Source organism: Gekko japonicus, unplaced genomic scaffold (genome assembly GCF_001447785.1).
Source record: "Gekko japonicus isolate JY-2015 unplaced genomic scaffold, Gekko_japonicus_V1.1 scaffold46, whole genome shotgun sequence".
Lineage (NCBI taxonomy): Eukaryota > Metazoa > Chordata > Lepidosauria > Squamata > Gekkonidae > Gekko > Gekko japonicus.
In genome coordinates, this window is record NW_015169173.1 from 1,365,003 (window position 1) to 1,382,470 (window position 17,468).

The following is a 17,468-nucleotide window of genomic DNA, read 5'->3' on the forward strand; positions in this document are numbered from 1 at the left end:
TACCAAGGGGAGAATTAGTATAATTAATTCAACATGCATGGGAATTATGAAGCAGTAAACTTCAGTTTGTATTTGCTGGTATGGGTAACTTTGGAAAAGTGATCTTTTCTGTTTAGTCTGCAATAGTTAATGCCATAAAAAACCAATAACAATTTTGCTATGTAAAAGTACTTGACGTTATCAGATATTAGCAGTCTTTCAATTGTGCATATATTTTATTTCAGAGCTTGTTACTCTGTCAGGCTACCTGCTGAATCTTGGTATGCCTTTAAGAAAATTAAATAGTAATAAAAATGAGCAGTAGATATTTTTTTTTAAAAAAAAGCTATTTTGACAGTGGGCATAATCCAGTGAAAATTAACTATACCTTACTCCCATTTAAATAAATGGAACTAAATTGCACGGTTATATACTCAAGGCTCATTAATAAGATTTAACACATCTTTATCGGGAGTGTGTGTGTGTTATGTGTTAATGTAAACCAAGTATCCTTAGAAATGCTTAAGACCTAATCTGGTTGAAATCAGTAATGAGCAAATGCCATTGAAATGATAGAACAAATTTGTTGTGATTGAGCTTCATATCCCATTGTTTTCAATGGGCATTACTAACAAAATTGACTAACTGGATTGGAGCCCTAAGGGTTGTGTAGTGTCTGTGTGCAATATGTCCCTATACTAGAAAGAGAAAAGAACTTAATGACTTTGCACATCAATTACCACCCCCTTGTCAGCAGTTTCTTCTTGTTAAAGAACATACTACTAGAGAATCATAAGCAGACACCGTCTTCCAATATTTTTGTAAAGTGATCCCCAGTGTTGGCCAAAGCCGTTTTTTTTTTAAAAAAAAGTTTCACAAGGGAAGATCTTTGCCATACCTACTCAAGAACTACATGGGAGTTTAATATTACCACTGTCACTAGCATCTCAATGGGAAACCTTGGTCTCAAAACAGGACTTGTCAGACCTTGACATCACAGCTGAATTAGGACATGCTTCCAGTAATAGGATACAGCTCTGCTAACACCTGCACTAAAGACTACAGTTTGTTAAGATGTAGAATATAAACACAAGTTAAGAAGAAAAGTAAATATCCAGAAGTTTACAGCCAAATTTCCAGGTATCTTGACTCCATTGCTGGGGCCTATTCAGACTTACCACATTTGAAGAGTAAGAGTACACTTAGTGATGGTTCGTACAAGTATTTCAAGTGGTTCCTTCCATGTTCATTTGGAACAGGCTCCTTGGCTCATGCCTTATTTATTGCAAAACAGTTTATAAAATATTTTCTAACACCTGAAAATTACAAAGTAAATTTACAATAAGTACAGGTATCCTGGAAAGGGGTGGTGGTGTCTTTTCTTTTTAGAAACGAAGTTCTCTCCCAGTGTATGATACTCAAACGTAGGTTGCAGAAGAAAATGACATATCAGACATATGTCATTTCTTGTTAGGTGACCCTCTTCATGCCAGCATCCACACAAACAGATGACTAATGTCTCTGAGCTGGAGAGAAAAGGAGAGGGAGGGAGAAAGGATAAGAGTAAGATTTTCATTTCTGCTTTCTCATTTTTATACCACCTTGGAAGTCTTCAGAGCATTTTGTAGTTCCAGCAGGCACAAGCTTACTGGCCATGAGTAATTGAGGGAGAAAGTACTATTAAGCTCATACAAATGAATTCCACTGACAGCTAACCCCCCTGACACTCAACACATCATAACTTTAATCAATTATAGTACTTAGTATTAACATATCAGTTTAGAGTGCTCATATCTCTTAAAGTATATTTGTCTTGTAATCCGTGCAACTCCATGGTAGGTTAGAATGATCAGTGTGATGAAGAAGGGCTGAGTGGCTTTTCTCAGACCCCCCCCCCCAGCCCCTCTGGGTTCATGGAAGAAATAGGTTTTGAAAGGGACTGGGCCTTCTCAGCCACTACATCATAACAGCTCATGTTTCTGTATAGGCCACTGTTAAACACATATTAAAAGAGTTATTTGGAAAATGTATACAGTCCTTCTCCAGCAAACCAGCTCAAGGTGGCTCACAAAGTAATATGGCATAACAGAGCCAGGTTTTGTGGGGCCCTGGGCAGAGAGAGTGCTTGGGCCCTCTTCCCCTGCCCACCGCCACGCTCCCTGCTCATCCACCCCTCGTCTCACTTCCTTTCCTCTGTGCCCTTCCCCAACTGCCTGTCCACATGTCCTTCCCTGCCTGCTCAGTCACTTGTAAGCTCTTCTACCACCCACTCTTCCAGCTGCATGCACCACACACATGCACTTTTCCTGGTGGTGCTGGGTGGCAGGGAAGCTCTGGTGAGGGCCAGGCTGAACGTCCTGGGCCCTGGCAGCTGCCCCACCTCAGGGTATGCGGAAACCAGCCCTGCAACATGATATTATTGAAATTATCTATTAGAAATGTAACCAGAGCATAATAGCATAAAACATTTAGCAACCTACAATGATCCTCATAAAACAGGCCTTAGGTTGGAAGCAGAGCAGACTATAAAAATAATTTTTAAAAGATAAAACTCCTTCCTTAAAAAGGCTGAGTAAAAAGTAATGTTTGGGGTTGTTGCCTAAAAGAAGATAGGGTATTCCATAGGTCAGTTCACTGGCCTGAAGTCACAGAACTAGAAAGACACAAATGCCATTTAGCTGTAGGCCAGAGCCTACAGCTTAATCTTTTGCAATTTAGACTGCAGTGTGTAACCAGTCCCTTGGACTGCAAGATCAAATCAGTCCTGACTGTTCCCTGGAAGGCCAGACACTGAAGCTGAAGCTCAAATACTTTGGCCACCAAATGAGAAGGCAGCATTCACTGGAGAAGACCCTGATACTGGGAAAGATTGAGGGTCAAAGAAGAAAGGGACGGCAAAGGATGAGATGGTTAGACAGTGTTATCGAGGCAACGATCATGAAATTAAGCAAACTCCGAAGAACAACGGAAGACAGGCGAGCCTGGCGTGATGTGGTCCATGGGGTCGCGAAGAGTCGGACTCGACTCTGCGACTGAACAACAACAACAAAACGTGTAACCAGCGGGGAGTACAGCAAACAGCTCCAGGTGACTTGAGCAAAAGACCCAAAAGGAAAAAGTGCAAGTAGAACCAGCAAGGCATAGTGGTTAGACAAGGATCTGGGAGACTCAGGTTTGAATCCCTACTCCACTACAGAATCTTCCTGGGTGACCCTGGGCCAGCCATGCTCAGCCTAACCTACTCCACAAGGTTGTTGTGAGGATAAAATAGAGAGGAGAAAAATGTAAGCCATGTTGGGTCCCCCTTTGGGAGAAAGGTGGGGTGTAAATGAAATCAATAAAATAATTAGACCAGAGAGCTTTGGGAAGAATGCTCCTGCCAGCCAACATGTGATAAAGGTAAAGGTTCCCTTGCTCGAAAGCCAGTCAAGTCCAACTCTATGCTTAAATTAAAAAAGTAAAGAGGGTAAACGTCACATAGAAAGGACAGAAGTTTCTCACACAGAATAGTCTCCTTTTTCTAATGCTGTCTCTCAGGGAAGAATTAGTCTTTTAATACAAGATTAGCCAGCATACCATGCCACTGAACAGATTTACACCTTTCTATGTCAACTGAAGTCAATGTATGTAACTGCTTAGGATGGTACTTTGTAAATCCCCACCTCCAATTACAAAGAAGGAGGGAGAGCAGCAATGTTGACTGGACAGACAACTGGCCACTCATGGTCTCCCTTAGCATCAAAGGTTCCCACTAAAAAATAGAAGTGTAACTTCACTCCAGTGGTAAGTGGTGAATCTTCCAGGAAGATGCCACACTAACAGACTTACAGTCTGATCTTACTTTTGTCAGAATTTTTGCTTGGAATGTTACCATGATATTCCTATAACATCATGCTTTTTAAATGATGTGCTGGTAACTGTGGCTGATGTGACCCATTCTATGCATTGCGCTGACACAGCAATACTGGGATGGGGCTATTTTCAGTCCTGAAACAAACAATAAGATCCCTGCCTTGAAGTCATACAACATAAAAGTAACAACATTTCACAACTCTACACTCAATGAACCACCAAACTAAAATAGAACTGGCAGCCAGAAAAGAGTAGTCTGAAGGCTGAAAGATTCACACTGTGAGGGAGAGACTGCCAAGGGTCTTATTTTGGAGAAACAACTGTGTCCAAGAGCAAAGAAAGTATGTCCTTGCACTTCTTCAGCATGCACAGCAATGTAACCCTGCTATTCAGGGACAGCTGTACCTAAAGAGTTCTCTCTGTTTAGTTCCATGGAAAACGGGCCAGCCAAAGATAGCAAACAGAAACAGGGAGAGCTCTGGATTGTGTATGGCGTCCCAAATACAAGCAGAGGCTCTCTTCAACTTCTGGAAGCAAAGCAAGAGGACTCAAGATAGTTAAGCCAGAAAACCAAGGCTACAAACAGAGGGCACTAGACCACCAGTCCATATAATGGAGACTCAAATCCGGAGGCAAGCTAGTGGAATACCCTGTCCAACGAATAGCGGTCAAAGTTGGACAATTCATAAGCCTTATAAGGGGAATCACTACAGGATTCTGGCTTTCAGTGGCTCAGGAGAACAGAGTTTCCTATACGATAATCCAATGGGAGCAGGGGAATTAAAAGAATCCTCATGTTAAAAACAAGGAATATAGCTTGAACAGGAATCAGAAGCTGAATTCTAGGAACAGAAACAGACGATGAACCAAATGGGTTAAAGAATCCAGAAATCTTTTTCAATTGTCATAAAATACCATTTTTAGGCGCTTGAGAGGACAAACTGCAACTTATTAAGACTTCACTCTTAGGTATTGATTCTGCACATCTATACTTCGTACATATATACGTGGGCAAACTGTATGCAAAGTTCTGGTTCAAAGTTTGTCTTTTTAAACTGCACCTTGTTTTTCTTTCCTCACAATAAAAGCAAGAACAGAATTTAGGGCCATTAGTTTCTTTTACCATAAAGCCTAGGGGCTAGATTTTCTGCTCTGCTAACTGGAGCCGTCCTCCAACCAAGAGAGGCTCCTGCCCATGCAACTCTCGTTTAAGAGAAAGGCTCCGCTGTTTACAGAATGGAAATGATAAACCCAACCCCAAGAGTTCAGATAATAAACAGGCATTTATTTCAATTTACTTTCTATGATGCTGTCACTGCTGCATACAGAGAGCCAGTGGTGTGTAATGGTTCAGAGTGTCAGACTAGGATCTGGGCAACCTGGGTTTGAAACCCTACTAATGCCATGGAAGTTTTCAGAGTTACCATGGACCAGTCATACTCTCTCAGCCTAACCTATCTCATATGTTCAGGTAGGTAGCCATGAAGCAGCAGAACAAAGGTTGAGTCCAGTGGTACCTTTAAAACCAACAAAGTGTTATTCTGGCTATAAGTTTTCGTGTACATGCAGACGTCTTCAAATACATTGGAAAAACCAAGCTTGGAGAGCGGTGCCCGGCGCGGCGACGGGCAGGGTGCGGCTCGCTCCGTCCTGCCTGAACCTTCTACGGACTTTACCAAGTCTCCCGACCATCGGGAGAACTTGGCCAGCCCTCTCGGAGTGAGGGCTGGAGTAGGGGGCACTTTTTTTGGCCCCTCCCGCACTTGGCAAAGTGGGGGGGTTCCAGAAACAGCCCTGATACGGGACCATTTTGAAGGGGAAGAACATGGCTGCCGCCATGTTTGGACTAGCCGCTGCCATCCAGACCTTCTAATTAAAACAAGAGGCAACAGGCTACCAACACGGCAACACGGGAGAGACAGTGTGAGTAACTATTTTTGAAGTCTTACGGAAAATCCCCAAAACAAAATGTCTAAGTGAAGGAGTGAAGCGGCTGGGAGAAATAGGAGACGGAAGGCTGGGTTACTATCCGAGGCGGGGAAGAAAAGATATAACTGCTGGCGTTTTCGTATTTACTGAACTGGTGCAGTTGGCAAAGAGATAAAAAAGAGGAAAAGTGACTGAAGGAAAGGGTTACAGAGAGAAAGGTCTGTTTGTGAGAAAAAGGATCAGGAGAGCGTTGGAGAAAATGGCGGAGGAGTCCGAAACTGACCAGGACTACGATGAAAACGCTGAGGTGGGTGAACTAACTGTGGGGCAGTTCCTAAGAATTTTGAGAGACGTGGTACAGAAAGAATGCAAGGAGGCATGTTTGAAATTAGCAGTAAAATTGGACAATATCCAGAGAGGAGCTGAAAAGACAGTGGAAGGGGAACAACCCATTGTGAAGGAACTAGATGAGCTCCAAAGGGAGAGCTGCGCTGACCTTAAGGAAGGAAAACCGGGGTCTCTACAAGAGAAGGAATATCAGCCAAGTGAAAAAGTTGGGAAGGGACTAAAAAAACCCCCAAGAAGTGTTAAAACAGGACTACTTAAACATAACAAGTGATGGATGAAGTATGAAAGAGAAAGAGTTGGAAGGATTAAAAGGTGGAAAAGACGGGCTTGGAAATTTAAAGAGGACAGTAAAAGACTGAAAGTCGAATGGTTGAAAAAGAGCAAGGGGAAGCTGGGGAAGCAAAGAAGGCACAAAGAACGAAGGCATGTCGATATGTTGGAGCAGAAAAATAGACTGTTAATGTTTAAGAGAAAAAATAGAATATATAGAAAGAAAAGTGGTTTATACCCTATACATGACTAGATGGAATAATTGACCGTGAATGTATTTATTGTTTGCATACTGTCTTTTATGTTTCTTTTTTTCTTTTTCTTTTTGTTTTAGTGGTACCTGTGAGCGCCATAGGAGAATAGGAGGGAATAATGAAGCCAGAAATTGATTTAGTGGGAAATGGGACATCAATTGGACCTTTTTGAAGAGCATTAATAAATTAATAAATAATATAAAATATGGGGGGGAAAGTTGGTAAATTGGGTAGAAAACTAAATGGTTGGTGTTTTGGGTGGAAAATAATTTATACAGAAAGAAAGAATGAATGCTTTACAGATGATTAGAGGGATTAATGAAATTGAGAATGAATATGAATGCATTTAATTTTGTATAATGGGCTTGTTTTGGGGTTTTTTTTGTTTTTTGTTTTTATGGTCCCTTAATTATATGTTTTGACTTTATTGGAAAAAAAAGAGGGAATATCAATCTAGACAAGGATCTAATGGAATATTGGGTAATAATAGGAATTACTGAATTAATGATTTAAGAATAAAAAGGATTTATTGGGGGCGATGAATTGGTAAATCAAGGATGTAAACTGTAAAGTATCTGATCATTGTTAAATGGATAATGTTTATTTAAATATGTATTTATTTATAGATGTATAGTGGTATAAGAAAGCTTAGTAGTGAGAAGTTCAGGTTTTATCTTGACAAGATAGTCTATTGCTTAGATGTCCGATGAGAAACAGCAAATAAAGGAAGGTGAAGACCTAGTAGAAAAGAGTTGAAGGTGGTTGGTGCAGCTATAAATAAAAGGTATGTTTAAGAATCAGGAGAGTAAATCTAGTAGTTAAAAGTATGATTAAGCTTCAGAGGTAAGATGTATGTAATATATGGGCGATGAAGAGTTACTAAAAAATTTAAATATATAAAAAGAAAATGGAAAATAAGTAAATATGATATCGAACCCTGTTTTCATATTGGAAATAAGAATTTATAGACTACCAAAGGATGGAGAAAGTTGGTAACATATAAGAAGAAGTCAAACAGAATGGTATATACGCTACATATTGCCAATAGGGCCTTGAAGGTTAATTGGGCAATATACTAATCTCAAGGATAGGTAAAAGAACAAGAACAATGTTATATATTAATGTTATTTTGGATGTCTGATTGACGATTCTGTGTTGCGAGAAATGAAAAATGAATTTGTATGATTTTATTGGTAGTCTAGTGGAATGGATATGTGTATGATACAGGCTTATATGATAAAATCCCAATAAATATATTTGCACAAAAAAAAAGGAAAAACCAAGCTTATACCCGGGGAAAAACTTCGTTGGTCTTAAAGGTGCCACGGGACTCAAACTTTGTTCTGCTATCTCATAGGGTTGTTGTGAGGATAAATTGGAGGAGAATGACATAAGCTGGTACATTTCCTCCCAAAAGGAGAAAGGCAGGGTATAAATGAGTCAAAAATAAATAATACAGGGAACTGATTATTCTAGTCTCATGATATACAGAAACTGGGGAATGTGAAAACCAAAACCCATGTAGGAAAGGAAGTTATCCAATGTTCATTTGACTTGTACCTTGCAAGAAATGTGGTTTCAATTGTTACATGCATCATATATAGCAAACCACTGACCACCAACATAAGGATTGCATCTGTATGGAAATGACTGTAGATACAGAATAATTTTTATGAGAAACATGTTCACAATTTTCATGGGTCTGGAGATTTGACGACTTACTGCTTCATTGGGGGAATACTCCACACATATATGTGGCTCTCTGCCTTTTCAGCCTCAGGGCTGCGGTGGTTCAGGGGTTAAGACACTGAGCTGCAGACCGGAAGGTCTGTAGCTTGGCAGTTTGAGACCCTAGTGCCGTGTGACGGAGTGAGCGCCCGTCTTTAGCCCCAGCTCCCACCAACCTAGCAATTCGAAAGCAAGAAATTGCAAGTAGATAAATAGGTACCGCTTGGGTGGGAAGGTAACAGCATTCTATGCACCTCAGCATTTAGTCATGCCAGCCACATGACCACGGAAATGTCTTCAGACAGCCCTGGCTCTTGGGCTTGGAAATGGAGATGAGCACCGCATCCCTAGAGTTGGATTCAACTGGCTTTCAAGCAAGGGAAACCTTTACCTTTACTTACCTTTTCTGGAAGAACATTTGCTTACTTACAGAAGTGAGAAACCCCTTTGCCTGGGTAACTTATGCATGCAGAGGTTCTACATGCACTCAAGACACGTCGTTTCATATGAGAAATTCACATAGTAATGATTTATGGACTAAGACTAGTATTATACCTTGCATACTGGTGCTATAAAAAAATCTCTGTAATCTGCTTTGTACATCCAGAAAGTTATATAGTGGTTGTATCCAGCAATCCATGGGCATAAGGACTGTGGATCTTTCCTTCCTCCAGCAGTCCTTTCTGGCCTCAGGAAGCTGAGTCCCAGAGTCACAGGACATGTGTACCAACCACCACACGGCACAGGGAAGGGGGTAAAACTGCTCCTCCTACTTTTTTCATCAGGCAAGAGTAAATGTAATTGTCCCCTTCCTACAGCTCCGTTTCCCCATGTGAGTTGCACATTGCTGGGAATAAACTTCCCTGGAGCTGGAAATGACAACTAGGAGGAAGGAAAACTGAGGAGAGATCCATACGCTAAAACCAAAGAAAATGGGTAATATTTTTAGGAATTTATCAAGCAACTGTTTTGCTGTTAAGAGAGTCATGGTATAAGCAACTATGTATGTGTGTGTAAGAAAAAAGGGTTGAGAGTTTATATTTTTATACCTATTATCAAAAATAATCTTACATTGTATAATTAAAGCAGAGGGCACCAAATAAAAGCAGTGTGCAATAGGTAAACATTAACAAAATATATTCTCATGTAATTCCTTTTGAATTGGCTTGCCATAGCACCTAACAATGTGTAAACATAAGATGTAAGGGACTGTTATTGAAGGGAAGAAACCATGATGGATGGTGAGGCACATGAAGGAGAATTTGTATACTACAAGGGATGCCTGGATATACAAAGCACTTCTGCACAAAGGCATATCCGCCTCCATCATCAGTGAGGGCCAGGTCACCCCACAGTCAAGCATGGAAAGCAGGTTTTGCCTTCAAAGGAGCTCACTTTTCAGCTCTTGCTATGAGCCAGTAACATCTCACTGGTGATTTCAGGTCTGAGAGCCAAGCCCACTCCTATTTGCACAGCCCTACCTCTTTTTATTATTTAACTGAGATCAGTATTAACAATAAAAATAATAATCTTTAATAGCATGGCATTACCTGCAATTAAAATACAGTGCAACTTTGGATCTGATGAGCTTGGTACATCCTTCCTTTATCCACTCTGCTGAGACCCCAGGGCTTTGTTAGCAAGGCTCTGTATGCTGATCTGGACATTAGAGTAGACTGGAACAGAGAGATTAACCCCCAAATTCAACCTCAGCAATAATGTCAATGTGATTATCATCATGCTGGAATGGGACAGAATATTGGGAACTAACAATTTACACGCAAGTGTGATTGAAGGAAATTGGAAGGCCCTGGAATACCCCTCCAATAACAGGCACTTGTCAAATGAGTCATTCACCTCACCCACTGAGGCTTTTATAATTTCCCTACCAAAAATCCAGACTTGCACTATATCTCCTTTCCAAAATATTTCTTCTTAGACATTTTTAAATAGCTATATTAATTCAGCAGCCAGCTTGACTAATAACTCCAGCAACTGTTACTCTTCCTTTATGAAGACAAATTCAGTGTGGGTCCCAATTTTATTTCAAATCCAGCATTGCCCACACACACACACACACACACACACACACACACACACACACACATTACCCAGTCAGTTTAATATGGAACAAGATGTATGCATTCAGCTCAGCTTCTGTCCTTTCTAGATGCAGCAACCTCATTACTTATGCCATTTCTCACTGAACTGCCTTCCTTGCTTATTATCAGCTGCTCAGGAATCCATCAACTGACCAGCTTACTTACACACAGACCATTTACTACTACATTTGTGGGATGTGACTTCCAAAAGAACAAGACACTGAAAAGGAAGTAGAAATGCCTCCTTTCCTTCAGAGGCTAATCCAGTTATGCTTCATGCCACCTAGTCACTCTATACCACACACATCTCCAGGGCTCTTTTTGTAGGAAAAGCCCAGCAGGAACTCATTAGCATAATAGGCCACACCCATATTGGGCCACACCCAACAGCACAGCTCATTAGGCCACACCCCCATGTTACCAGAAGTGTGCTCATCCAGCCACACCCACCTTTTGCTTGTTATTCTGTTTACCTTGTTTGTTGTCAAAACCCAGGGCCTTTTTTTATAGCAGGAACTTCTTTGCATGTTAGGCCACACACCCTTAATGTAGCCAATCCTAATGAGTTGCTGCTGTGGGGTGTGGCCTATTATGCTAATGAGTTCCTGCTGGGCGTGGCCAAATTGGGAGCCAGCCGGAACTCCAGTCCTGTGCGTTCCTGCCCAAAAATAGCCCTGCATCTGACTTTTCCCAAGCAAGCCTTTTGCTCATTATCAAACTGTTGGGGGAACTATCTATAAGACAGGCTATCAGCTATTTTAAAATGTTATTTTAACTTGCTGGTCAGTTCTTATTGCACAGCCAATACTTGTATGGATAAGTTACCATGACTGCAGTACAGACGAATAGAACACATACATTCCACAGGCACATCTTATTTTTGACCTCCATAGTTGCTTTTCTGAAGCTGCTCTTCAAGTTATAATGAAGAGTTTGGGGGTTGGTCAGGAGCATGCTCTTTGTGACTGTTTTGCAAAAGCTTCTGCCAGACTTCTAAACTGCAGGATAGACCAACTGCACTGGCACTAGTCATGCAGTTAATGCCACTAAGCTACACCTTATGCATCTGCCATTAATTAAGCTAGATCTGAACAATGCCAAGATTTGTGCATCTTGTAAAGTCACAGCTATAACTCTTCAAGTAACACAGGTCTGTGCATTTGAGTTCCACTGAGATGTCTGCACATAACTTGCCCAGGACGATTCTTGTAATTACAAAATACAGAAGTAGACGGCAACAAGCCATCTGTTCTATCAGTAATTTCATTCTATTTCAGAACACCCTATATCCCCATAGCTCAACAGTACAAAACAGTAAATGCTAAAATAGAAGAGCTGATTTTTAAAAGTCATCTAGTTTGAAGCCACATGTTTATAAGCTATGTTCACTGATGCCTACACTGCAAAAACAAAACGGTGGAAGCAGATAAATAAACCAGATTGCCTGCAACCTAAGGCAAATATACAAAATGTTGCACCCAAATGACAAGGTGTTATTTTCAAAATATGGCCAGAACCTCTCAACAAACCTCTCAAAATACTTTATCCAAAATAAGTCAGTGGTTTGGCTGCAAAGATTCTGCTTGCAGGGGAGTCAGGACGCATCCCACCTTGGCATCCCTCTGCAAATGGGCTGCAGACAAACAGAAAACCAGTCCCCCTGCTCTGCCACAGTCTGGATCTTTGAAGCCAAGCTCCTATTTGTTTTTAAACAACTGCTTTTGCTGGCAAAAAAATAAATAGTATGGGTCTATACAGCTAATCCAATATCTTGCAGAAAATAAACTGACATTACCTAATGTTTGAGGGAAAAGTCAAACCATGCAAGTTAATAATATGACATTAAGTCATCATGGATGACATCAATACATCACTAAAGAACCCCGCAATTCAAACTAATAAAATTTTGAAAGCCCACATGTTTTGAAAACAGCACCGACCGTACATAAAAAGCAAGGTGTGTTGGGAAAAGTGAAAATAAAATTTTATGATGACAGCACTTCCTGCTCAGGACTATTATGTCAGGCACAACCTGTCAGACTGCAACCTATAGGCTGAACGGTAAACAGTGCAGAGTTAAGACACTGTGCACAGCATAACTTTGAAGGCAAGGTCCCATTTAGCCTTTGGAAACTGATTAGACCCTTGATAGTACTTCTAATGTGGAAGGTGGCATATTATCAGGAGGACTTGCACAACTGAGTATTGACATAATCTTTGATTATGTGCTGTTGTTGAGGGAGGGCTGGCTCATGTCTTACAAAAGCAGCAGGTAACCTGTCTAAACCTTCTGATCTTGTAACATGTGGCCTTGAGTCTAGCTGCATTTTCAAGCCTGCATCAGCCATTAAAAGCTGTCAACTACATTGTGCATTTAAAAAAAATCAAGCACAGCCTGCCTTAAAAAATTAAAATAGAACCACACACTACATTTATTTCTGTTTGCAGGAAAGAGAATACACTATACAGGAGTGAAACAAATTGCATACTACTGAGGCATTAATTTTGTGTGTTTTCTAAGTTCAAAAAGCATTGACTGGATTACTTTGGAAGTTAATTTCTCTGTAGATTAGGAAATTTATCACTTAAGATCATAATGATTTTTTTGCTACAATAGATTTCAAAACTATGTACACGGCATGAGAGTAACCAGGTTAACGTCTTAAAATGAAATTATGATTCAAGCTTGAATATTAAGTAAAAACACATACCTTAGCATCATACTGTCACAACAGAGCCTTTGGGATCATTAATTCTTTATATTGTGTATTTGGGTTATACAATCTGAATTTAGTTTTAATTCTTTCCCATTTCTAAGAACCTACTCATGTAAAATAACTCTGAATTTCTTAAGGATGAAATTAGGCACTTTTTAAGCAAGGGTGTAAGAAAGAAAAAAGAAAAAGTACCAAACTGAGCCCATTAGACAGTGCAGTGTTTAAGTAAATGAACTGCATAAAAATGCTCAACACTGAGCAAGAGAGATGCAGAAGCACTCATATATGTGTGGACACTTACTATCTAGTAACATGGAATGGTGGAAAAACTTATCCCTGGAAAGACACTATTGTTGTAGAACAGCTGAAAAGTGTTTACTCACAGAAAACAATTTATATAAAAATTAAAACCATACTTATACACATCAATGATTTTATATGCAGAAAGGAAACCTAATTTAGATGGTGTTGAACAAGAATTAACTCCATTTTTAAGTGTCTCCTAAATATTGTTTGAACAGAATCAGCTTTGTTTCCTGATTTTTTTCAAAGCTTTTTGAGAAACACACACAAATAATTAGATTTAGTCAATTTTATTTACAATTTTTGTACATTTCAGAGCATTACACAATTACAATTTCCATATTTTCTGACCTGCAAACAGATACCTTAAATGGAAATATTTTTTAAAAATGCAATTCGGTACATCCAAATGCAACAATTACACATCTGACAGTTCACAAAGTGTAATTTACTAGGACGTAGCCTAAGAATTTAAGAACAGGAAGTCAGGGAAAAAATCTGACCAATTATTTACACAACACAAAAACTCTCAAGCTAACCCTTCAGGACAATTGTCCTAGGAAACCCCCACCCCACTCTAGGAAGTTATGATTCACACCTATGCAGCATTAACAGCCCTTGATCCCAAACACTGAGGGACTTTTCAGACCTGCCTAGGAGCAACAGGTTTCCTCTTAACTTGCCAAACCCTGAAGTTCATACTGGTATCCCTGGGTGCATAGCATAGACAGAGTGTCTGGAAAGAAATGACCACCAAGACTCATCTACTAATGGGTAATCAATTTCAGCTGAAATTGATTTCTAAAAGGATTAAAAATTGACTGTATAAAATAAAGTGTTTTGGGTATAGCCGTGAATGCTTTTGGGCCCACCCACACTGGCAGACTTAGCCAATTAGAATAAATTTTAAGTAAAAATATTTAAATAAAAAGTTCAAAGGCTTAGACAGGGCCAAGGGTTCTGCGTTTAAGGTGGAGAATTCGGGTAATTCCTGTAACTTCCATTTCTTTTATTTACCTCCCACCCCCCTTCCACACACTGACATGGTATATATAGTGGGTAGAAACTAGTAAAAATTCCCTGCAAATTAACTGCTCTTCGGCTGAGGTTATGGCTCCTGTGCATGGGTGGTCAGAGGAATTTTAAACTTTCACAAAAAAAATTTTTTTTAAGAGTCCTCTTGAAAAATACTGAGATCTCACTTTATGTTAATTTGATTGCATGTACAATTTGTTAAGTATAACTTTCAGTGAAGACATTGCTACAAATGGAAATTTCAGTACAAAAAAGCAGCCAACTGAGTGCAATCTTTGTTTAATTGGCCAAGTCCTTCATGGTATTAAGCTAGTCTATACATTTCATTGGAGCCTCCACATTTCTTGCCTACCTTACTTTTCATGTTCATGTTTCAAACTGTGTCAGCAGGGCCCGGACTTCAGGAGTTAGCTGCTTAGCAGCTTTGGCTGCTTCTGTAATGGCCTTGCGGTAAAGACCTTTTCTCTTCTTATTAAAGCGCGACTGAAAGTTTTCTAAAAAAGGGGAGAGCTGTGAAAGAGCAAGGAAAGATGTTGTTGGGGACCCAAACCATGAAATACGTGCTTCCTGTCGGACTAAAAGGCCATTATCTTTCCGGCTCACAGTAATGGTAAGAATACGGGCTGGCCACCAAGGGAAGCCATATATTTTGGCCCAAACAATGTCTCCTACACATATGGTCCTGCCATCTGGTGTGACACATTTAGAGACATTTTTTGAAAAGACTTTCATTTTCAAGGAATTACTGAGCTTTTTCTCTTCCTTTGAAGAGGACGAGGAGGAGGAGGAAGGTGCATGCATGCTGCCTGGCGGAAAATCAAAGCTTTCAGTAGAACTACACTCAGAGTTGGTGGACTTCAAGTCATCTGTGCTATCACTACTACACACTGATGCACTGGAAGAGTCAGATTTCTTTTTATTAAGGGTCATGTAAACTGTTATATTGCTTTTGCTGCCTCTCTTGCCCAATGTCTGCTGTTCATCCTGATCAACAGGTACATGCACTTCATTTGTGTCCTGAACCTCAATGTTAGCCTCTTCAGGGCCTTCTGAGGGGCTCTGAGTTTCTGAAGGGGCCTCACCTGCTGAGCGGGTAGAGGAGCAGCGAGACTGGGGCTTGCCACTCCGCAATTTCTCAAGCCCTGTCTTGAGAGAAGAGTCGTTTTCTTCATTTCGGTACCTTTGTGGCTTTAGGCGCAATCGCGGGGGCAGGGAACCTGAGCTGGTGTTCTGAAGACGCCTTGTGAAATGGACCTTTGAATGTGCATTTTTGGAAGTGGGGGTTGCACTCTGTTTCTTTTGTGCCTTCTCTTTGGCTATTTTCAAAACTTCCCGAGCTTTTGCATGATCCATGTTTTTGCTCTGGAGAACTTTCTTAGTATTTAATTGTGTTTTTGATGTATTTGCTTGAGTGGAAACTTTGACTACTTTGCTTCTGCTGTGGGCAATATTTGCAACTTTGACCACAGAATTCCTTTTCTGACTTTCATTTTGGCTTTTACCATCAACTTTATGATCAGTTTTAAATTTTTTATTCACAGTAGTTACACTCTCGTTTCTTCGTTTTCTACTATCCTCATATTTTGAGGAGTCACTTGCATTGCTGCTCTTTTTAATTTCTTTTTTTTCTGCAACAATACTGTTCTTACACTTGTCACACAAGACCTGTCTAGGTCGTAGTTTGATAGCATTCATAATTGAAGTGGGTTCCTCCCTGTACAGTTTCCGCTTGGGCCGTTTAATTTTCCGAGGCGGAGGCTGAGGTATTGACTGGTTATATGTGTCCCTGATAAACAAAGGAGGAGGATAGGGTGCTCCCTCGTGGAAAAGGGGAGGTGGTTTGGAAGTCCATAGGTTTTTAGCCAGGTTAGGTTCTGATGGCTGGATGGGAGAAGAGTCCGTGACTACACCATTTGCTTCACACTTCACCTGTGTCTCATCTTGGAATGATTTACTTTGGAGCTGCATTGCCTCAGGTTTATCCTTATACTCCCTTTTAGGAAAGATGGTCACAGGGATTCCATGGGGTCCAAACCTTAAAGAAAGAGACATAGACAGAGTTAACTGCTTATCCCCAGTCCTTATGCCCATCTTTTTACCCGTCTTTAAGAGGATGTGATCATTATTGAATGTGATCATTATTGTTTTACAATCCATGCATTATTATAGAACACACCATTACCACACTAAATGAGAAACACTCCATCTTGAACTCACCTCCCCCCAGTTCTCCACACAGAGAATTGGAAGGGTCTCAATTCATGCCATGCAAGAAACTGACCCCACTCTCCCAGAGTTCTTAGAAGTAAAGGCAAATAACTTGGATGCAAAGGCAGAAACTACTAATTGGTAGAAATTATGTCAAATTTCTGTGATAGCATGGCTGTGCTACCTCATGCAATGCTAAAGCCACACCTTGGATGCTTTCAGCAATAGGTTTTGCTTCATGCTAGTGTTAAATGATTGGCATGGATGGGGCTTGGTGAAAGGGCGACATACAAGCTGCTATGACAGAGCCTCAACAAAAAAATGTTTTCCTTTCACTTATAATCCTCAAGCTGCTCTCAAGGTACTTATAGGCATCTTTTTTTATTCCTTGGATACACATTGATATCCATGCTAGCTATTTCTTTGTATTTTATACACTATATGTTGTACACAACACTTTTTTGTGAAGATGATTAGCAACAACAGAGGTAAACGATGACTAAATGTCTCAGAGCTATTGTGTGGCAACTTGGAAAAGTAAAAATAATAAGAGCTTTCATATCAATCACCATCAAATTGCAGCACTTCTTTTCATATAATAGCTTTCTCTCAATCTTCAATATACTCACAGATCAAACTTTTAGAAAACTTTTGACACGTGCTTGTGATTTGTCATTAGTAATAACTTGTTACACAACATCATCCCTCAGCACAGATATTCAGCCAACTTCCAGTTGACACAT

At 40.2% G+C, this 17,468-nt stretch overlaps 1 protein-coding gene across 2 annotated transcripts in view; it reads right to left on the reverse strand.

Moving 5' to 3' along the window:
• Positions 1-900: 900 nt before the first annotated feature.
• The window catches only part of PWWP2A (PWWP domain containing 2A), a 28,221-nt gene continuing 11,653 nt past the window's right edge, over positions 901-17,468 (reverse strand). The window contains exons 2-3 of one of the 2 annotated variants that reach the window (XM_015415848.1): positions 15,600-16,552; positions 901-1,505 (exon numbers count right to left, since the gene is read on the reverse strand). In XM_015415848.1, coding sequence (XP_015271334.1) covers positions 1,492-1,505; positions 15,600-16,552 — 967 coding nt within the window. In that variant the 3' untranslated portion in view covers positions 901-1,491. Of the gene's footprint in view, positions 1,506-14,869; positions 16,553-17,468 lie in introns of both variants that reach the window. The other variant, XM_015415847.1, reaches the window with a different exon arrangement.